This window comes from Lonchura striata, chromosome 29, assembly GCF_050655825.1.
Source record: "Lonchura striata isolate lonStrDom1 chromosome 29, ASM5065582v1, whole genome shotgun sequence".
Lineage (NCBI taxonomy): Eukaryota > Metazoa > Chordata > Aves > Passeriformes > Estrildidae > Lonchura > Lonchura striata.
The window spans coordinates 896,015-918,939 of NC_140731.1; the positions used below are offsets into that span (position 1 = coordinate 896,015).

General features: G+C 45.5%; 1 protein-coding gene across 4 annotated transcripts in view; it reads right to left on the bottom strand.

Annotated features, from left to right (window-relative positions):
• The window catches only part of SCN8A (sodium voltage-gated channel alpha subunit 8), a 71,485-nt gene that overhangs the window by 46,264 nt on the left and 2,296 nt on the right, over nucleotides 1–22,925 (bottom strand). For 3 of the 4 annotated variants that reach the window (XM_085562754.1, XM_085562753.1, XM_085562756.1), the window contains exons 2-5: nucleotides 15,157–15,486; nucleotides 4,610–4,728; nucleotides 2,560–2,649; nucleotides 1,491–1,619 (exon numbers count right to left, since the gene is read on the bottom strand). In XM_085562754.1, coding sequence (XP_085418880.1) covers nucleotides 1,491–1,619; nucleotides 2,560–2,649; nucleotides 4,610–4,728; nucleotides 15,157–15,432 — 614 coding nt within the window. In that variant the 5' untranslated portion in view covers nucleotides 15,433–15,486. Of the gene's footprint in view, nucleotides 1–1,490; nucleotides 1,620–2,559; nucleotides 2,650–4,609; nucleotides 4,729–15,156; nucleotides 15,490–22,925 lie in introns of all 4 variants that reach the window. The other variant, XM_085562755.1, reaches the window with a different exon arrangement.

The window sequence follows — 22,925 nt, forward strand, 5'->3', positions numbered from 1 at the left end:
ACTCAATTTCTTTTTTCCCGCCTTTTTTCCTGACATTTTCCCTGACTCAATTTCTTTTTCCCTGACTTTTCCCATTTCTTTTTCCCTGCCATTTCCCTGCCTCCATCCCTTTTCCCCTGACATTTCCCATCCATTTTTCCCTGACATTTTCCATTTCTTTTTCCCTGATATTTTCCCTGCCTCTATCCCTTTTTTCCTGACATTTTCCATCCCTTTTCCCCTGACATTTTCCCTGCCTCCATCCCTTTTCCCCTGACTTTTTCCATCCCTTTTTCCCCTGCCATTTTCCCTGATTTTTTCCTGACCTTTTTCCCTGCCTCCATCCCTTTTTCCCCTGCCATTTTCCCTGATTTTTTCCTGACCTTTTTCCCTGCCTCCATCCCTTTTTTCCCTGCCATTTTCCATTAATTTTCCCCGCCATTTCCCTGCCATTTTCCCTGCCATTTCCCCTGATTTTTCCCCGCCATTTCCCCTGATTTTTCCCTGCTATTCCCCGGATTTTTCCCTGCCATTTCCCCTGATTTTCCCCTGCCATTTCCCCTGATTTTCCCCTGCCATTTCCTGGATTTTTCCCTGCCATTTCCCGGATTTTTCCCGGATTTTTCCCCGCCATTTCCCCTGATTTTTCCCTGCCATTTCCCTGCCATATTCCCGGATTTTTCCCTGCCATATTCCCGGATTTTTCCCTACCATTTCCCCTGATTTTTCCCCGCCATTTCCCGGATTTCCCCTGCCTTTTCCCGGATTTTCCCCTGCCTTTTCCCAGATTTTCCCCTGCCATTTCCCCGGATTTTCCCCTGCCATATTCCCAGATTTTCCCCTGCCATTTCCCCGGATTTTCCCCTGCCATTTCCCGGATTTTCCCCTGCCATTTCCCGGATTTCCCCCTGCCATTTCCCGGATTTTTCCCGGATTTCCCCTGCCATTTCCCTGATTTCCCCCTGCCATTTCCCCGGATTCCCCCTGCCATTTCCCGGATTCCCCCTGCCATTTCCCCGGATTTCCCCTGCCATATTCCTGGATTTCCCCTGCCATTTCCCGGATTTTCCCCTGCCATTTCCCGGATTCCCCCTGCCATTTCCCTGATTTCCCCCTGCCATTTCCCGGATTTCCCCTGCCTTTTCCCGGATTTCCCCTGCCTTTTCCCCTGATTTTCCCCTGCCATTTCCCGGATTTCTCCTGCCTTTTCCCAGATTTCCCCCTGCCATTTCCCGGATTTCCCCCGCCATTTCCCAGATTTTTCCCGGATTTTCTCGGATTTCCCCCTGCCATTTCCCAGATTCCCCCCGCCATTTCCCAGATTTTTCCCCGGATTTTTCCCGGATTTCCCCCGCCATTTCCCAGATTTCCCCGGATTTTCCCGGATTTCCCCTGCCTTTTCCCGGATTTCCCCTGCCATTTCCCGGATTTCCCCAGCCTTTTCCCGGATTTCCCCAGCCTTTTCCCGGATTTCCCCAGCCTCCCCCGCCCGGGGTGCCGGGGCCGCCTACGCCATCATGATGACGCTGAAGTCCAGCCAGTTCCAGGGGTCCCTCAGGAAGGTGAAGCCGTCGATGCAGAAGCCGCGCGCGATGATCTTCACCAGCGACTCGAAGGTGTAAATCCCGGTGAACGTGTACCTGCCGCGGGGAGGCACGGCCAGAGGGAAGTTAAATGCAGGAAATAAATAAAATTGAAATAAATAAAATAAATAAATAAATAAAATAAATATAATAAAAGAAATAAAATAAAATAAAATAAAATAAAATAAAATAAATAAAATAAATAAAATAAAATAAAAGAAATAAAATAAAATAAAATAAATAAATAAAAGAAATAAAATAAAATAAAAGAAATAAAATAAAATAAAATAAACAAAATAAAATAAATAAATAAAAGAAATAAAATAAAAGAAATAAAAGAAATAAATAAAAGAAATAAAATAAAATAAAATAAAATAAAATAAATAAAATAAAATTTAAATGAAATGAAATTAAAATAAAATAAATTAAATAAAATAAAATAAATAAAATTTTTAAAATAAATAAAATAAAATAAAATAAATAAATAAAATAAATAGATAAAATAAAATAAAATAATAAAATAAAATAATATAAAAAATAAAATAAATAAAATTAAAAAACGCCTAAAAAACCCAAAAAAATTTAAAAAAAACCCCACAAACCCTAAAAACCCCCCCCCAAAAAAAAACCCAAAAAAACCCCCCAAAAATAAAAAAAACCCTAAAAAACCCCCAAAAAAACCCAAAACCAAAAACCCTCAAAAAAACCCAAAAAACCCCAAAAAATCATAATAAACCCCCCCAACCCCCCCCCCAATAAAAACCCCAAAACCCCCAAAAAATCAAAATAAACCCCCCAAAAAACTCCCAAAAAATAAAAATAAAAACCCCCCAAAAAACCCCAAAAAATCAAAATAAAAACCCAAAAAAACCCCAAAAAATCAAAATAAACCCCCAAAAATCAAACTCAAACCCCCCAAAACCCCCCGAAGAAGTTTCCGAATGGGTTGGGGCAGACAGGACCAAAAACCCGGGACGGAATCCGGGCCCGGACTCACTCCACGTTCTTGGACCACTCCGGGGGGTTGCTGAAGGTCATGAAGACGCAGTTGGTGAGGATGGTGCACATGATGATCATGCTGAACACCGTGCAGCCAGTCAAGGAACGCAGGAATTCAGGAATTCCGGGAATTCCGGGATTTGGGGATCTGGGGATTCCAGGGATTTGGGGGATTTGGGTATTTGGGGATTTGGGGTCATGAAGACGCAGTTGGTGAGGATGGTGCACATGATGATCATGCTGAACACCGTGCAGCCAGTCAAGGAACGCAGGAATTCGGGAATTCCGGGAATTCCGGGATTTGGGGATCTGGGGATTCCAGGGATTTGGGGTATTTGGGGTATTTTGGGGATTTGGGGTCATGAAGACGCAGTTGGTGAGGATGGTGCACATGATGATCATGCTGAACACCGTGCGGCCAGTCAAGGAACGCGGGAATTCGGGAATTCCGGGAATTTCGGGATTTGGGGATCTGGGGATTCCAGGGATTTGGGGGATTTGGGGGATTTGGGGGATTTGGGGTCATGAAGACGCAGTTGGTGAGGATGGTGCACATGATGATCATGCTGAACACCGTGCGGCCAGTCAAGGAACGCGGGAATTCGGGAATTCCGGGAATTTCGGGATTTGGGGATCTGGGGATTCCAGGGATTTGGGGGATTTGGGTATTTGGGGTATTTTGGGGATTTGGGGTCATGAAGACGCAGTTGGTGAGGATGGTGCACATGATGATCATGCTGAACACCGTGCGGCCAGTCAAGGAACGCGGGAATTCCGGGGATTCGGGAATTTCGGGATCTGGGGATTCCGGGGATTTGGGATTTCCGGGGATTTGGGGATTTTGGGATTTCGGGGTGAAGGGAAATTTCCAGCTGATCCCTCCCAGCAATGCGGGAAATGAGGGAAAATGGGATTATTTCTGGTTTTTATGTGTTGTGTCACATGCTGCAGTATCGATGTGCTGATTGTACTCGTTTATATTTAATTGTATTTTTAGTATTATATTGATTATTGTATTATTATTATATTGACTATTGAATATCATTATTATATAGAATACTATTATTAGATTGAATATTATTATTAGATTGAATATTATTATAGTGAATATTACTATTTTATTGAATATTACTATTATATTGAATATTATTATACTGAATATTATTATTATACTGAATATTATTATTATACTGAATATAATTATTATACTGAATATTTATATACTATATATTTTTAATATATTTTTATACTGTATTATTATACATAACATATTCTTATATACTATACCTATATAAATATATACTAATATTTATATACCAGATATTTTAATATACTGTATTATATGTACTGTTTATATGCTACATAACATGTATACTATATGCTATATACAATGTATTATATACAAAATTTATATCTATTTTTATATACTGTGTTATTATATTATACTGCATTATAATATTATTTATAGCCTACATAACATATATTTATATACTATATATTTAATATACTGTATTATTATACTATTTATATCCTACATAACAGATATACTATATGCTGTATGCACTAGATTATATACAATATTTATATACTATATATTTTTAATATACTATGTTATTATACTATTTATATCCTCAATAACATATATACTATTTAACTATATATACATATATAATTACATATAGTTATACTATATAACTATATATACATATATAGTTACACATAGTTATACTTTATATATATAACTATAAAAAACATCATATATAAATAAATAATATAAAAAAATAATTATACCTATATAACGAAATAATGATATATAAATATATACTATATAACCGATATATAGCATATATTATACATAACATATATGTGTTTCCCCCAGTAAAAATCTGGATTTTTTGAGGTCACATCTCCATTTTTTCTTTTGGAAACGGAACCAAAAAAAAGAGATTTTCCCAACAAATGGAAAAAAAACAGGGAAAAAAAACCAACGGAGCCGAGAGGTTTCCAAGGATCCCGCCGAGGAAATGGAGTAATTAAAAAAAGGATATGAATGTATCAAAATTTTAATTGCTATTCTTCGAAAGAGATTAAAAGGACTTAAAATGTACAAGGCAGGAGTGGCGCTGAATCGGAAGAGCGTTTTCCCTCGGTTTAGTACTACAAAGGTCTGCAGGGAAAAAGAGAAAGAAAAAGAGAATTAATGTGGGAAAAGCACAGCAGGAAGTGCACAAATCAGACAAAATTCCAGAGAAAAAACAGCATTTTTTGTGTTTTTTTTTTTAATATTTCCTGTGTGAAGTTAAGGAAAAAAAGAGAATTAATGTGGGAAAAGCACAGCAGGAAGTGCACCAATCAGACAAAATCCAGAGAAAAAACAGCATTTTTTGTGTTGTTTTTTTTTCAATATTTCCTGTGTGAAGTTAAGGAAAAAAAGAGAATTAATGCGGGAAAATCACAGCAGGAAGTGCACCAATCAGACAAATCCAGAGAAAAAAAAAGCATTTTTTGTGGTTTTTTTTAAATATTTCCTTTGTGAAGTTAAGGAAAAAAAGAGAATTAATGCAGGAAAATCACAGCAGGGATTGAACAAATCAGATAAAATTCCAGGGTAAAAAAAAAGCATTTTTTGTGTTTTTTTTTTTTTTTTAATATTTCCTTTATGAATATAATGAAAAAGAGAATTAACGCGGGAAAATCACAGCAGGAAGTGCACAAATCGGATGAAATTCCAGGTAAAAAAAAGCATTTTTGTGGGTTTTTTTTTAATATTTCCTTTATGAAGCTAAGGAAAAAAAGAGAATTAATGCAGGAAAATCACAGCAGGAATTGCACAAATTTACCCAAAACTCCCCACAGGTGAACTATCACACACCCCAAAAAAATCACAATAAAATAAACTGCTGGAAATCTCGAATTGACCCAAAATTCCCCACAGGTGAATTATCACACACCCCAAAAAATCACAATAAAATAAATTGCTGCAAACCCCTGGAAAAGCCTTTCCCCATAGAGCTGCCTCAGATGGGAGGTTCATTTCTTTATTAAAAACCCGTGGGGTGAAATTCAGATTCATTTCTTCATTAAGGACCTGTGGGGTGAAATTCAGATTCATTTCTTTATTAAAAACCCGTGGGGTGAAATTCAGATTCATTTCTTTATTAAAAACCCGTGGGGTGAAATTCAGATTCATTTCTTCATTAAAAACCCGTGGGGTGAAATTCAGATTCATTTCTTCATTAAGGACCTGTGGGGTGAAATTCAGATTCATTTCTTCATTAAAAACCCGTGGGGTGAAATTCAGATTCATTTCTTCATTAAGGACCTGTGGGGTGAAATTCGGATTCATTTCTTCATTAAGGACCTGTGGAATTAATTTCAGGTTCATGTTTTCCCACAGAACATTTAGGATAAATTTCAGGTGCATTTTTCCTAAATAACCTTTTAGGATAAATTTCAGGTTCATGTTTTCCCAAATAACCTTTCAGGATAAATTTCAGGTGCATTTTTTCTAAATAACCTTTCAGGATAAATTTCAGGTTCATGTTTTCCCACAGAACCTTTCAGGATAAATTTCAGGTGCATTTTTTCTAAATAACCTTTTAGGATAAATTTCAGGTTCATGTTTTCCCACAGAACATTTAGGATAAATTTCAGATTCATGTTTTCCCACAGAACATTTAGGATAAATTTCAGGTTCATGTTTTCCCACAGAACCTTTCAGGATAAATTTCAGGTGCATTTTTCCTAAATAACCTTTTAGGATAAATTTCAGGTTCATGTTTTCCTACAGAACATTTAGGATAAATTTCAGGTTCATGTTTTCCCACAGAACATTTAGGATAAATTTCAGGTGAATTTTTCCCAAATAACCTTTCAGGATAAATTTCAGGTTCATGTTTTCCCACAGAACATTTAGGATAAATTTCAGGTTCATGTTTTCCCACAGAACATTTAGGATAAATTTCAGGTTCATGTTTTCCCACAGAACATTTAGGATAAATTTCAGGTTCATGTTTTCCCACAGAACCTGGGCCGCGCTCCACGCGTTCATGGGGCAGAATTTTGCTGGCCCATCTCCTTGCAGCGAGCAGCACCAGGAGCGCCGGGGGCAAACCACCAGGACCAGCCCAGCCAGAAATGCCATTTTTGTGCCCAAATCCCTTTCCCTGGCACCATTCCCCCATTTTTATCCTCTTCAGGATGGCCCCAGAGCCCAGCAGGGCTCGGTGCCAGCGCAGCCTCCCCCTGGAGACCCATCTTAGCAAACCTGTCGCCTTCCTCGTCAATGAAACACCTTTGGGCTCCTTTGGGTAAATTCGATCAATTATTTGCAGAGGAGATCAAAATTGGGATTGTGGCTCAGCACGAGGAGAGTTTGTCACAACCATCGACACATCCCCACCAAAAGCACTTTACAGCAGCCCTGGGCAGCCCTGAGGTGGCAGCACCAAGAATTCCTATCCAGATGGCAGCATCCAGAACTCCTGACCAGATGGCAGCACCAAGAACTCCTGACCAGATGGCAGCACCAAGAATTCCTGTCCAGATGGCAGCACCAAGAATTCCTGACCAGATGGCAGCACCAAGAACTCCTGACCATTTGGCAGCACCAAGAACTCCTGACCAGATGGCAGCACCAAGAATTCCTGTCCAGATGGCAGCACCAAGAATTCCTGTCCAGATGGCAGCACCAAGAACTCCTGACCATTTGGCAGCACCAAGAATTCCTGACCATTTGGCAGCACCAAGAACTCCTGACCATTTGGCAGCACCAAGAATTCCTGACCAGCTCTCCTTGGCACGGATGAAGCTCAAAAAGGGCCCCGAGTTTTGCAGAATTGCCACGGCAGAGCTCGGGCACAGCCAGCTCCAGGGATCGGCTCCGGCCCTTCCTGGCACCTTCCTGGCACTCCTTGGTGAACCTCTTCCAAAAATCGTCACTAACTTTTTAAATGTCTTTAAAAATCGTCACTAAACTTTGAAAATGTCTTTAAAAATCATCACTAAACTTTGAAAATGTCTTTAAAAATCATCACTAAACTTTTTAAATGTCTTTAAAAATCATCACTAAACTTTGTAAATGTCTTTAAAAATCATCACTAAACTTTTTAAATGTCTTTAAATATCATCACAAAACTTTTTAAAAGTCTTTAAAAAGGATCACTAAACTTTGAAAATCTCTCTAAAAAGGATCACTAAACTCTGTAAATCTAGTTAAAAAGGATCACTATGTAATCACTATGTAATCTCTTTAAAAAGGATCACTAAACTTTTTAAATCTCTTTGAAAAGGATCACTAAACTTTGTAAATCTCTGAAAAGGATTCTGTAAATCTGAATTCTGTAAATCTCATTCAAAAGGATCGTTAAACTTTGTAAATCTCTTTGAAAAGGATCACTATGTAAATCTCTTTGAAAAGGATCACTAAACTTTGTAAATCTCTCTAAAATGATCACTAAACTTTGTAAATCTCTCTAAAATGATCACTAAACTTTGTAAATCTCTCTAAAAAGGATCACTAAACTTCGTAAATCTCTTTAAAAATGATCACTAAACTTTGTAAATCTCTCTAAAAAGGATCTAAAAAGGATGTGTGGCTTCATGGAGATGTGTGGGTCTCAGATTCAGTCAAAGAAAGAAACTGAGAATTTTGAGCCAGGCAGAAACCTGGGAAAGAGCTGGGAAAGAATGTAAATAATTCTTTATCTCTCTTGTTTTTCACATCGTTTATAGTTAAATTCTATCACTGTGTGTCAAGCACTCTGCACCAATGCTGTGGCTTGTTTTCACTTCAGAACTCGGTGAATGGATTTGGTCCTCACGAAGCTCTGTATAAGAGCAGTGTATTTTGAATAAATGGGAATTTTTACTCTCACAGCCTCCTGCTCTGGCTCTCTTCATCCCCGTCCTGCCTCGACAGCGACAGAGGTGGAACAACCCCAAATTCAGCTGGGGTGGAGGGAACGGCCCCAGCAGAGGCTGGGAGCCCCTGGAAAAGGCCTGAGCCAGGAATTTGGCACTGCCTGTGGTAAAAACCACGGAACCCCCAAATCCCCTCCAAGGCCACCGAGGGCATCTTGTGTCCACTCCCCCTTGGACACCTCCAGGGATGGGCACTGCAAACCTCCCCGGGCAGCCCCTTGGTCGCCCTGATTCTGAGGATTTTCTAAACCTTCTGAGTTTATATTCTGTTAGAGAACTTCCCCACACATTTTCTACAAACAACGTGTTGTTTTACATTCCTGGAGGAAGTTGATGTACTGGTGGTTTGTCCAATGTCTTAGGAGAGGTGGCCCATTCACTCTCCAATATAAAATATAAAAGGTGTGAGTTAAAAAATCAACTTTCTTCTTTTTTACCTTGCCATCGCAGTGTTTCGTGTTGTGCCTTCTCGTGTCCTGTAGCAACACCCCTTCCCAGGCCTGACTGCCGCCCTGATTTTTAAAAGTGTTTTCTTTTATAGTTCTTTTGAAAGTTTTAAAGTTCTGATAAACCTTCTGATGATGTTTAGATATTTCTCCAGGAGTTTCTCACGCGCTGTTCCTGTAAATAATGATTGTTTTGCCACCTTCTCTGTGGCAGGAGAGAACTGATGGACTGCTGGTTTCACCAGTGTGGTTGGAGAGGTGGTAATTCCATCCTCCAATCCGTGGTCACCTTTGGAATTCTAGAAATACCAGATGTTTGATTAAAACTTTCTCTTTTGAACTGCTGTGTACTCATTTTGTGTCCAACAGTGACACCTGACCACCCTTTCCAACAAGAAATCCAAATTTTCATCCCCCCTGCCTACCACACATGAACTCCACGTCCTTCCTGCTGAGCCCTCACCAGTTCTGTGACTTTTTCCCCGTTTTCTCCCTTTTTTTATCTTTTGGTTCCTTGTTTTCTCCCCGTGCTCTGCCCAGGTTTCTCCTTTCAGACCACAGGACTTGCTGAATTTCTGCCTGTAAATCCCAGCACAACCCTCACAGCAGAGAGGTGCCACAATTCCAGTCTGCCCATGGATTATGACAATTCCGAGATCCACCATTCCCCTGGGTGCCCCATAAAACCCTGAGTAAACCTCCACCTGCTCCCATCAATAGCAGGAAAAGCCCAAAAGCCAATAAGTGTTTGGCAATTTAAATCCCCTCTTACTTTTCTGCTCTGCTGCTGACATTAAAACTCCATTTCAAAATGGCTGCAAGCTCTTAAAACATTTTCTGGATCAGGGCCAAGAACACCCTTAAGAGCTTTTAAGATGTGCTGAAGCAGAGCTCAAAAACTCAGAGGAAAGGTGATACCTGAAAAAAAGAGATTTTTGCAGTCAGTTTAAGAAGATGGTTTTGTCTGGTTGGACTTCCCAAAGCCTCCGTTTGTTGTTAGAGCTGTGAAAAAAAAATTCCATCCTCTTTTAAGTTTCCATCAAGTTCATTCAGGACCCACCAAAACCTTGGAAATAGGTTTCATAAAAAGAAGGTTTCAGGAAGAGAAGGTTTCAGGAAGAGAAGGTTTCCTCAAAATCAATCTGCAAAATGATGACTGTGCTCGGGAGAGCAACAGAACCAACTGGGGGATGGCAAGAATCACATCCAGCTCCAGCAAGATTTCAAACATCCCTGCTTCCTGCGGGTTTGCCACCGAGCAGCTCTGCAAGGGCTGAGGAGTGAGGGGGAGTGGGCAGGAGATTTTTAGAAGCTTCAGGAACAGCCTCAGAACATTTGGGAGCACGTTCCTGCAGCAGTGACACAGGGCAGAGCGGTGCCATCCTGGTGGCACCCCCAGCGAGCCACTGGGGCTGCTGGAAATGGAATTTACAGCAATTTTGGGCACTTTGTGAGCTGGAGAGTTACAGACACAATCAGCCCTGAGAGCAGCTCTGGGGAGAAGGATTTGGGGTGCCCCAGGACCCCCCAAAGCAGTGGCACGAGGTGGAGCAGGGAGAGCAGTGCCATCCTGGTGGCACCCTGAGTGAGGCATTGCTGGAAAAGGAATTTACAGCAATTTTGGGCACTTTGTGAGCTGGAGAGTTACAGACACAATCAGCCCTAAGAGCAGCTCTGCAGAGAAGGATTTGGGGTGCCCCAGGACCCCCCAAAGCAGTGGCACAACAGTGGAGCAGGGAGAGCAGTGCCATCCTGGTGGCACCCTGAGTGAGGCATTGCTGGAAATGGAATTTACAGCAATTTTGGGCACTCTGTGGGCTGAAGAGTTACAGACACAATCAGCCCTGAGAGCAGCTCTGGGGAGAAGGATTTGGGGTGCCCCAGGACCCCCCAAAGCAGTGGCACAAGGTGGAGCAGGGACAGTGGTGCCATCCTGGTGACACCCCGAGTTAGGCATTGCTGGAAAAGGAATTTACAGCAATTTTGGGCACTCTGTGAGCTGGAGAGTTACAGACACAATCAGCCCTAAGAGCAGCTCTGCAGAGAAGGATTTGGGGTGCCCCAGGACCCCCCAAAGCAGTGGCACAACAGTGGAGCAGGGAGAGCAGTGCCATCCTGGTGGCACCCTGAGTGAGGCATTGCTGGAAAAGGAATTTACAGCAATTTTGGGCACTCTGTGAGCTGGAGAGTTACAGACACAATCAGCCCTGAGAGCAGCTCTGCAGAGAAGGATTTGGGGTGCCCCAGGACCCCCCAAGCTCCTCCCAGCAGGGGAGTGGGGTCTGTCCCTCTGCCCTGCTCAGGTGAGACCCCACCTGCAGAGCTGCCCCCGCCCCGGGGGGATGTGGAGCTGCTGGAGAGAATTCCTGATTTTTGAAGTTTTCTGCGCAAAGAAATCCACTCTGCCTCCTGGGCAGAAATAATTCTCCGTGCTCTCCCCCAACCACGAGTGGGCTGCAGTTATTTAGGGGATGGGAGCAGAGATTCCACATTTGGCATTCCCTGATCCCAGCTCTGCACGCCTGGATCCACAGCACCAAGAGCCACGCTCGGCAGCAGCTCCAGCACACTCTGCCTTCCTCCAACACCTGGAGAGGATGGAGAACACGGCTGCCAGGGAATCCAACCTCCGCTCTTCACTCCTTCCCTTCCACACCCACTTTTCCTGCTCCTCTGGAGCCAACTGGAGAGGCAGAGCGGGAGGAAAAAAAACCACCATTAAGCACTCAAGACTTGGAAAAGGCAACGAGACGCTGGAAATAAGAATAAAAAGCTGATTTTTGGGATGGCTCTGACTCTTCCCTCTGCGTTGGGGACTTCACTGAAATGCAGACCCGGGAATGGTGCCGTGACCTTGCAGAGTCGCCACCTCTGCCTGCACGGCCGCGCTCCCGAGGAACGTTCCCGAGCCAGCCGTGCCTCCCGGAGATTCTCCTGGGCCAAGGTGACATTCTGGACCCACGGGGCCCGTTTCCAAAGCTGGCGTGTGACTCCACAAAGCTGCAAGTCACTCCCCTGGATCCTCAGGTGCTTCTCTGGCAGCCGGAGGTGACCTCGGAATCCCAGCCCAGCCTCAACCCTCGCGTGCGCCTGGATTGTTCCTTTCCCCCCAAAATCCATCCACCTCAACCTATCCACAGCCTCAGCTCGCAGAACATCCAGGGACCTTCTGCTGCCTCACAGCTGCAGCCTCGGCAGGAGCTTCACCTCGCTCCGCAGCAGGGATGAAATTCGAGGGAATTGGAAATTTGAGGGAATTAAAAACGGCCCCAACCTGGCAAAGATCACGTCCAGAGGGAAAGAACAGGTTGAGGAGGTGTTCACAGGAATGGGCTGGGCCACAAGTGGATCAGAAGGAAAGAGAAGATGGAAAAGCATTCAAAATGGAAACCTGGTAAGGGTGTAGGAATGAGAGAGGAAGATGGTCCTGATGTCTTAAGAAACACTGAAGGATTTAAGGCCATGCTCTGCTCCCATGGCTGGGGTTGAATCTTGGTTTTCCTGAATTTTGTTCGCACATGTGACCGAGGAAGTTCATGTACTTGCCTTTTGGATATATTAATTGAAATTGTTTGGGTTTCCATAATAAAAATGGGCAACTATTGCTCCTGCCTTGTTGTTCAGGTTAGGAACTGGGAGGCCTTCACAAGTTGTAAAACACAGAATGAAAAAATTCTTTCTGGTCCTTACACAGAGACAAAAAGGAGCTGAAGCAGCTCCCAGATATGCTTTAAAGATCAGTTTAAAAACAAAGAATGAAAAAAATTCTTTCTGGTCCTTACATAGAGACAAAAGGAGCTAAACCTGTGAGCAAAGGGATTCCAGACTCTCCTCAGTCATGACTTACCCCTCACTACAAGACAGGGCCTAGAATGTGCCCAGAGCTGGGAACAAGCTCAACTTGATCCTGGAGGTCTTTTCCAGCTTCAAAGATTCTGGGATTCTGGAATTCTGTGACAATATTTTCATATTGCAGAATGAAACTGAGCAGAGCATATTGGACAAAACCATTGCTGGGCTAAAACCCAGGACTCGTGGCTCCCTGTGGCAGTTCCTGTTTCCAGCTCACGCTGTTTCTCCTTTAAAGATCAGTTTGCAGGTGCTGGGAGGTTCAGCTGCTCTGCTAAAATGCAGTTCCAGTTTCCTCAGACAAACCAAGATCACCCTGTCCTGCTGCAGGGAGAAGGAACCGGCTGCTTCGCCCCTGTGCACGCTGCAAAAGCAAAGACCTGTGATGCAAAAAAATCTTGGAAAACTTCCCGTGATTCAAGCAGATTCGCAATTCCTGATGATTCAGAGAAGGGCCTTTTTTTATTTGCTTTAAAAAAAAATTTCTCTGTGGAAAGTCACTGCCTGTTGGGAGGAGCACAAAGGCAAGGCCGTGCTGGGATGGACACAACAGGAAGGGAGCAGAGGGTTCAGGGGTGCTGGGGACAGCCAGACCCTGCTCGAGGTCAGCAGGGCTGGGGAGGGGTTTGCTCCCATCTCCAGAACCTTCCCTGCATCTCAGCCTGCCAAGGATTCCACGGAGCCCTCCCAGAGATGTGACAGATGCCTTCAGAGAGGGGGGTGCAGCTCATTCCTCGCTCTAAAAATGAAAGGTTTATTAATAGCCTCGTGTTGGGAGGCAAACGTGGAGAGGGATGCAGCAGGAGGGATAAGGGGGTTCCCTGTGCCTCCTCCTTCGGGGGGGAACGTGGAGAACCACGGAGCTCTGCCCACTGCCCCTTCAGCCAAAAAAAAAGCCATGAGTCAGGAATCAGCCCAGCTCTCCCACTGACAGCACCCCAACAACTCACAGACACAGAGAGAGGCTTCAGAAACCTGCCAGGGGGATCACAGACACCTCCTAACACTCCTCTGGGGGGTAAAAGGGGTCAAGAGACCTTGGGGGTTCTCCTGTGAAGCTGAAGTGCCCAAGGTCAGGCTGGACAGGGCTTGGAGCAGCCTGGGATTAGTGGAAAGTGTCCCTGTCCCTGGCAGGGGTGGCACTGGATGATTTAAGGTCCCTCCCGACCCAAATCCTGCCATTCCATCACCAGAACCAGACTGGTTTAATAAAGAGAAAATATTTGAATAAATGAAGTTGAATGAATAAAGAATAAATAAACAGAGAAGCATTGCTGAGGATGACCACGCCGCCTTGCTCCCACAGCAGCTCCTGAAGGAACACATCAGCTGGGCACACACAGATTCCCAAATTTCACAGCCCTGCTCCGAGCCAGGACCTGCCCTCAGCACACTCTGGACACAAGAATTAATTGCCACAACCAACCAATTAAATTAATCAGTGTGAACATGATGAAGAAGGGTCAGGTACACTCGTCCCTCCCCAAATGCAGCTGATTCCACGTGAGCGATGCCCTGGCAGTCTCAGAGTCACCTCTGAGCGTGGCACAAAGGTGTGTCCCAACAAAAACCCAGCAAACCTTGGTCACCCACGGCCGGGATTTCACACGCAGGCAGCTCCGAGCTCCAAGAGCCACATCCCAGCTCCTGTCACCCACCCACTCCATCTGCAGCTCCCCCAGAGGCACAGCTGAGCCTCGTGGAGATGTGACAGCTTCAGCTGGCTCAGGCAGATTGTGGCAAAGATTAAATTGAATTAAATTAAACGCTGCGGAACCTCGGCTCCTCAGAAAATCAGTGACCACGCTCCTCAATCCATCACCGGTGGATCCCTCCCCTTCACCCCAGCTGAGTTTGCCAACCACCCCCGGCAACATCATCTCTCCAAACACCTCAGCGCCCATAAATGCTTCCTGCCACCTTGGTCCCAGGCAAATTAAAATTAAGATGAAAGCGAGTTAATTAGTCTCCTTTTCTGCCATGATTCCGCGTCCCAGTGCATCATAACCATCAACTCCAGACTGAATTCCAGGTAAGTGATGAAACACACACTTACTGTTACCCCTCAGTTAAATCCTTCTTATTGCCCTGATGGTTAAAATTGGCACATGAGCACAACTTGGATTATTTTTAGTTTCCAGAGCTTGTTCTCCTAACTCCATCCTTAAAGACTGAGGTGATAGAGGTGATGTGATCACCTCTATTATTAAACCTCACAGAAAAACACACAAGAAAGCAAAACAACCAAACCATCCAAGACTCCCTTCCTTTTTATCTTCTCTTTAAACCATACCCAAAAAAATTTAAAAAAAAAAAGGGAAAGGGAAAAAAAAAAATAAAAAAAAGCTCTTTAGCAACTCCTTCCTTTGCAGACTCACTTTCTGGGTCATATAATAAGGGTCAAAGTCCTCCAGCGGCACAGCAACCAGCCCTTTGGGGATGTCCCCGTAGATAAAAGGCAAATTCTTGCCCGCCTCGAGGTCACTGTTGGGTTTGGGTTTGCTGTCCTCGTCGTCATCGCGGTGGCTGCTGTCCTGCTTGGAGCGCTGCTTCTTCTTCATCTCAGCGATGTGCTTCTCGATGTTGGCCAGCGACTCCGGCGTGAAGGGCTTGAAGCTCTCGGGGCCCGGTGGTGCGAGCAGCCGCGCTGCCATCTTTTCATCCTGCAGCAGCTTCTTTCCAGGTGCTGCGGCCCGGGCAGGTCAGCTCTGCTGGGGAGAGAGAGGAGCACCAGGTGAGAACGGGCACGGGGAGCCCTGCCCACCACGGCCCCGCCACGGCGATGCCCGGGGAGGCTGAGGGTTCATTAACCAGGCTCCTGCGTTTATTAAAAGGATCTCCTCAATGAGTACGCCTTGGGCAGTACAAGAGCCCAGTCATGGCTCATTGTCCACCCAAGATGATCATGAGTTTTTCATACAATTATAAATTTTGAAGCTCTGAGGTTGTAGGTGATGCTCCTGGGGTTTATTAAACCAGGCTCCTGCGTTTATTAAAAGGGTCTCCTCAATGAGTACACCTTGGGCAGTACAAGAGCCCAGTCATGGCTCATTGTCCACCCAAGATGATCATGAGTTTTTCATACAATTATAAATTTTGAAGCTCTGAGGTTGTAGGTGATGCTCCTGGGGTTTATTAAACCAGGCTCCTGCGTTTATTAAAAGGATCTCCTCAGTGAGTACACCTTGGGCGGTACAAGAGCCCAATCGTGGCTCTTGTTGTCCACCCAAGATGGACAATGGTCACAACTTTTTCATTATAAATTGTTATTCATATTTTTCAAGCCCTGAGGTTGTAGGTGATACCCTGGGAGGCTCCTGGGGTTTATTAAATCAGGCTCCTGCATTTATTAAAAGGATTGCCTCGGTGGATGCACCTTGGGCAGTACCAGAGCCAAGCCAGGGCTCCACCCAAGGTGGACTTTGAGTCATGAGTTTTTCATACAATTATAAGTTTGGTTCATTTACATATCAGGTGATGCAGTCCCATCCTCACAAATTGCTCCCCTCAATTTGTTGTTTTTGACACTTTTTGGGCCTGAGGCTGCAGCGGTGTCCTTGGTTTTAGGCTGGAAAAGGATTTTTTTGTCTGACTGAACTCTGAGGAGAACTTGCTAAAACACTTTATATGAAATCCAGAGCTCTGCACCAATACAGAACCTGGAAAACATGAAAGCTAAAACTGAAGGCATCAGAGTGAGGAGCACAGCTGCTGGTTTCATTCCCAAAACGAGCTCCCGGCACGGAGAAAAAAACATTCTGTAAAGGAACTTTGCCCTCAAAGCCACTACTTTCCTGCAAAAACAGCTTGACCAGTCACTGCACTCAGCAAAACTGATTTTTAGACAAAATTCCAAGCCAGCCCAAGTTGGAGCAGGGTACCAGCAGGTTCCTCACTGTGCTAACAAGGGATTGAGCAAAGCATTCCCTGCTGCACACAGGAGCAGCTTGGGGCTGGGTTTAAAACAGCACCAGCACCAATATGAGCACGCTGAGCATTCCCAAAAAATGCTCCTTGCTGCCCTGTCAGGTGTCCCTGCAGCCGTGAGAAGTTCCCTCACGACTTCACCGAGCGCAAGGAGAATTCTGGAGGTTGAATTCTGGAGGTTGAATTCTGGAGGTTGAATTCTGGAGGTTCTCCTGGCAGGGCCAAGCCCTCGCCAGGCTCACCTGCCTCACCTGCTCTGAGACAGGGAGACAAACCCCATCTTTTTATTTTGCAGATTTATTTAAAGCAAATGCCCCCTGGGAGGTGGGCAGGCCCTGGCACAGGTGCCCAGAGAAGCTGTGGGTGCCCCCGGATCCCTGGCAGTGCCCCAGGCCAGGCTGGACAGGGCTTGGAGCAGCCTGGGACAGGGGAAGGTGACCCTGCCATGGCTTTAAGGATGAGCTTTAAGGTCTCTGCCAACCCAACCCATTGCACAATTCTATCAGTTATGAGGGTTTCTATTAATCCGAGGCCATAAAACCAAAATAATTTCAAAACACGTCCATCAAGCACAAGAGTAATCCCTGAAAGTTCAATTTTCCCTGATGATTTGGGTTACACACGGGGTCTTGTTGGCATCAGAAATGCCACAAAGGACAAAAGCAAAGGCAGAGCTGCAGGGCACAGGGGAGAAGAAACTCCAGAGCCTCCAGGTGCTCTGGCAGGGTTTGTCCCATCCCTGCATGGGATGGTAAATGCAGGTGAACCCAATGGGAAGAGATGACAATGTCTGGCTCAATTATTTCTTTATTCTAACTATGCTAAAATACATCAATATACTATATAAAAGGAGGATATTAAAACTGCATACTGCTTTTTCTGACTCTAACACAAATCGTGACCCTCTCTAGTCCAGCCCCAGGTGGGTCAGATTGGCCCAAACAATCCTCACCAGAATCCAACCAAGCACTCACCCCAGGTAAACAATTCTCCCAAGGCATTCCACATGGGAAAAACAAGGAGCAGAAATAGGAATTGTTCTCTCTTTCTTTTCTCTCTGTGAAAAATCCCGAGAGGGAGAGGAAGAAATGTGCTGGCCACAGGGCCCCTCGCTCCGAGGAGAAGCAGAGCTGTGGGAAGTTGGTTCCCCCAAAAGCAGCACCCACCAGCCCAGCTCTGCAGCTCCAGAACCAGCTCCAGAACCAGCACCAGCACCAGAATCAGCACCAGAACCAGAACCAGCACCAGAACCAGTTCCAGAACCAGCACCAGAACCAGAACCAGCTCCAGAACCAGAACCAGCACCAGAACCAGTTCCAGAACCAGCACCAGCACCAGAACCTGTTCCAGAACCAGCACCAGAACCAGCTCCAGCACCAGCACCAGAACCAGTTCCAGCACCAGAACCAGCACCAGCACCAGCTCCAGCACCAGAACCAGCACCAGAACCAGCTCCAGCACCAGAACCAGTTCCAGAACCAGCACCAGAACCTGTTCCAGAACCAGCACCAGAACCAGCTCCAGCACCAGAACCAGCACCAGAACCAGTTCCAGAACCAGCACCAGAACCAGCACCAGAACCAGCACCAGAACCAGAACCAGCTCCAGCCTCGCCAGGGATCCCTCGCCTTTCGGAGCTGCTGCTCTCGCTCCAGGAGAGGCCAAGGGAGGAGAGAGGGATGACAGAAAGCCTGCACTGATGCAACAGCACCGCAGTGCTGCAGGCTGGAAGAGAACCCAGCCCCGCCACGCTGCTCGGGGAGGGACCCAACCACCAAAGCCCAGAGGAAAGGCACGGGAACCGGGAGGGGGTTTGGCACGGGAGGAATCCCAAAGCTGCCTGGGGTGAGGTCCCTCGAGCAGGGAAAAAGAGAAGCAGGGAGGTCAGAGCTTTTAAGGCAACACGCAAAGACGGCATCCAAATAAACATGAAAGATCTGGAGAAAAGAATGACTTTCAGATTCCTTGGAAACGATGGCACAGGGTTGAATTGTTAAAAATTCGGCTAATTCAGCACGAGGTCAAGCAGCCCCAGCCTGCCCAGGCCAGGAGGATTGTGCTGAATTCACGTGGGAGGAGTTCGGGGAAGCCGAAACTGAGAACCACAACTCTCCGGAGTGCAGCGGGAATAAATAAAACCCAATAAATCACCCAACAGCTGGAAATTCCAGCCCTGACCAGAGCATTTCCACAGCTGGAACACCCCTTCTGAGGGAGCTCAGGTTATCCCTGGCTGTCACACAACCTTTCACACCCCCGGTACTCACACCAACCTGAAGCTGCAGCAGGCACGGAGGGCTCCAAAGCTCTTTCCAGCTCAGGTTTTATTTGGAGATCCAAAAAAACCTGGAGAACAGATCTCCCTCCTTATGTAATTCCAGAGCACAGCAGGGCCAGGGTTCTCTTCCTAAAAAACCTGACTGGGTATTTCTGGAGTAATAATAGTAAAGACTCCAAAAAGATGGCAAGAAGGGGAGAGAAGAGGCAGGATCTTGGTCACATTATCTCTGAGAAATCACCAAATGGCCTGCTGATATTAAGGAAAATTAATTTATTCTATTCTTGCAGCATTTGCATGCATTTAATTACCAAATTTCCCACATACTGTGAAACTATAGAGCAGCATTGGGGATGTGGTCTAATTGAATGGCACAGATAAATATGTAAGGCCTGAATTTAGAAACCAAAGTAGCTCAGGGACACAGCATAAAAAAGGGAAAAAAAAAAAAAAAAATGAAGGCATGGAGGAATTTGTGCAAAATTACACAACCCACAACTGGAGGCCCCAGCTCAGCTGACTTTAAAGGAAAAAACACAACCAAAACCAACACCACTCCCCAAATCTGGTTCACAGCTGCACGTGGCAGCAGTTCCTCCACGTTTTGGCATTACTTTTTTTGGAATTTTGGAATTACTTACAGGGTTTTTTCTTGTGTCCTGTCAACACATTACAGCAACCCGAGGGTCCCTCTCCTTGGGATGTTTTTGCCTGTCCTGACTTCATTTGTTTTCCCAATAAATTATCCCCCATTAAGGTAGTGGATGAAGTAAGATGTGTGGCTCTTCTTCCTCAAGGAGGAGCTTCCACAGCTCTGCCTGGCAAAGCTTCTGGAAGCTAAAAAACCTTGGAAATGTTCTTTTCCAACCAGGGATGGTCCTGCTGGATATATCCTAGGATTTATTTTATCCCTTTTTCACATCAAGTTTTTCAACCCGTACCAAGAGGAACCTTCTGAAAATTGTGTTTGTTTTTTTTTTTCCAATTTTTATCCGTGGAAAAGTGCACAGGGAACAGCGCCAGGCTGCCAAAATCAGCAGGGACAGAGACTCAGCATCCAGGTGAGCTGCAGAAGAGGGGGACAGGGTGAGGGATCCGTGGATACCTGCACTGGGAATGACATTCCCAGCCACAGGGAGCCAGGAATTCCTCCTGGGAGCTTGGATTTGGGTGCACAAACACCCACACCCCCCAAATGCCAAAGATTTTCCACCAGAATCTGCTGCACCGAGGTGCCCAGTTGCTAAGAACTTAATTATTTTCTCTAAACGCTCCCAGCAGTCCATTTGCTGCTACATTATGAAATATTCCCAATAAATTATTCAAGTTGATCATCCAAATAAATTAAAAAACACTTTTGGGGCAATTTCCCTGCTTTAATACACTTCCTCCTTTATTAATTACCACCAGCCAGCCATTCACAGCGTGTCTTTGGACTTTCTGTGTGAATTTTTATGCAACCCACATGGACACACGTGCCTCTTGATTCCAGTGTGAGGAAGGAACAAGGAAAGCCCTCATGGCACATTTGATGCTGCAAAGTGGAAGAAAAAGGAGAAATTTCCACTCCCAACAGCATTTTTTGCTTGGTGCTGGGTGTTTCCCCACCCTTCGTGGAAGTTCTTGCTGAGCTTGGCTCAACAAAAGAGGTCAAGGGCAGATTTAGGACAGGGCAGGGAAGTGCTCATGGTCTTGAAACGGCCTAAATTTGGACAAACACATCTCTAAAGGTAAAAATTTTAAAAATAAACAGAAATGTACAGAGGAAAAAGAAACAACAGCAACAGGGAAATGTCAGAATCATGGGGTGGTGGAATGGTTTGGGTTTGAAGGGACCTTAAAGCTCATTCTGGTCCTGCCAGGGGAACTTCTGCCACCCCAGGTTGCTCCAAGTTGGCTTGGAAGACTTGGCCACGCAGGAAACATTATTAATTAACAACACTTTAATGAAGACCGACTAAAGACTGATGCCTGCAGGGTCCTCACTCCACCCCAGCAGCTCTGTGGTTTCAGCAACACCCCCAGTAAGTTACAAGAACGAGTTAATCCCAGTTAATTAATTAATCCCCACTTCCCTACTCTGTCCTTACTCAAGGCCGACTTGGGTTTATCTCCCAGCTCACACAGAACTTGGGAGGTTCACAAATTAAACAACCTGAAGTGCTTCGACTTCCCCCTTTTCAATTCAATCTCCTGAACAAAGAACTGTTCAAAATAGCTTTTGTGCAAGAGTTCAGCCTCTAACCCAAATTTAATTCCTTGTTCACTTCATTCAGCCCATCCATGACCCATAAAACAGGAGTCAGGGAATGGTTATTTCACACTATAATTTTGGGGGAATTAATTGCTTCTTGTGGAGCACTCGGATGGTTTGAGTACAAAGGGGACAAATATGAAAGGGGGGAGAATGAACAACCCCTTTCCAGTGCTGAGTTAAAAATTTCTGCTCTGTGCTGGAACACAACCCAGGTTTCCCTGTGGAGTGACACTTCTCTTCCCTCCTCATCACCCCCTCAATATCTGATCAAACATCTCCCTCCACTAATGTCAGCTACTCCTGCTTGTCTTGACACCACCATCCTGCCACTCAAAAAGTTTTTGATTTCACTCAGAAAGTTCCTCTCCCACTGGAACGGCCACATTTGCATCCAAGCTCCTTTTCCAGGGCGTTTTCCCACCTGGGTGACAGAGATCTCACACTGAGGAGGCTCAGCCTGGAGAAAATCCCCCCTGAGCCTCCCTTTCTCCCTCCCCACAACCCTCTGCTCCCTTCTCCAGCAAGGAAAGGGTTTATTTCCACAACTTTAAGACCACCTGTGTAACTATTCCTGTAATTTAACACCACTACCTGGACAATTCAGCAGCAACAAACATTCCTCCCCAGATCATCTCTCAGCAGAGTTCATGATAAACTCCTCACACTTTCTGGGGCAGAAGCACAAGGAGCATGGAGTGGGACTTTCAGAGGGTGGCAAGGTCTCTGGATTCTGCAATGCTCTGTTCAGGAAGGAGCAAAGCCCCAGCTTTGGCTGCTCTTTCTCCTCAAAATCTCCCGTTTTCTGGAGTGCTCCATCAGGAGGGAATAACAGGATGAGGCTGAGGGAATTTAGAAGTTGCTCTAAATTTGGAACAGCATTTCAAGACAGAATCCCAGAATCCCTGAGGTTGGAAAAGCCCTCAAGCCCATCCTGGGACCGACCCCCACCTGGTCACCCAGAGCATTCTGTGCCACGTCCACTCGTTCCCTGGACACCTCCAGGGATGGGGACTCCACCAGTCTCTGGACACTCTGACAACTCTTTCTGTGAAGAAACCCCTCCTGAAAAGGAGACAGTTTTGCCTAAGCCACAAGAACACGTGAAGTGCCAAAAGCCAGGCTGGAACCTGAGCTAATGTCAGGGAGGTTTTGTAACACGCTCCTGCAGCAGGAAGCCACTTCTTCCCTACTTGCATTCTCCACCTCTGCACAGAAATAGGCTCACGAGGCACAGGAGGAGCAGTCCAAGCATTCCTGAAGCCCACCAGAGTCCAGCCAAATCCCACAGGGAGCAGCTCTCCACCCCACCATGAACCATCAGCCTTTCCTCCCTGCGGCTCCTCAAACTTCTCCCCCCGTGCTTGCTCCCAGCTCATTTTGTTGTTTCACTGGCCCTGCTCTAAGCCAGCCCTTTCTCTGAGCTCAGCCATCAATTATTGATCCCGGTGCGTCCGTGGATGTCAATGGAGGCGCTGGGGAAGGCGATCGATGCCCCGGGGCCAGCAGGACCACGGGGCCACCACTCAGCCATTGAACACCAGCAGCTCTCCAGCGAGATGGAAAGCCAGACCAGGTCACTTCAATGGAAATCACGCTCAGGCAGCCCCAGCAGCAAGCACAGCCCCGGCCCCAAACGGGAGGAAGATGATTCTGTGATTTATGTTGGGAAGAGACTTCATTCCCAT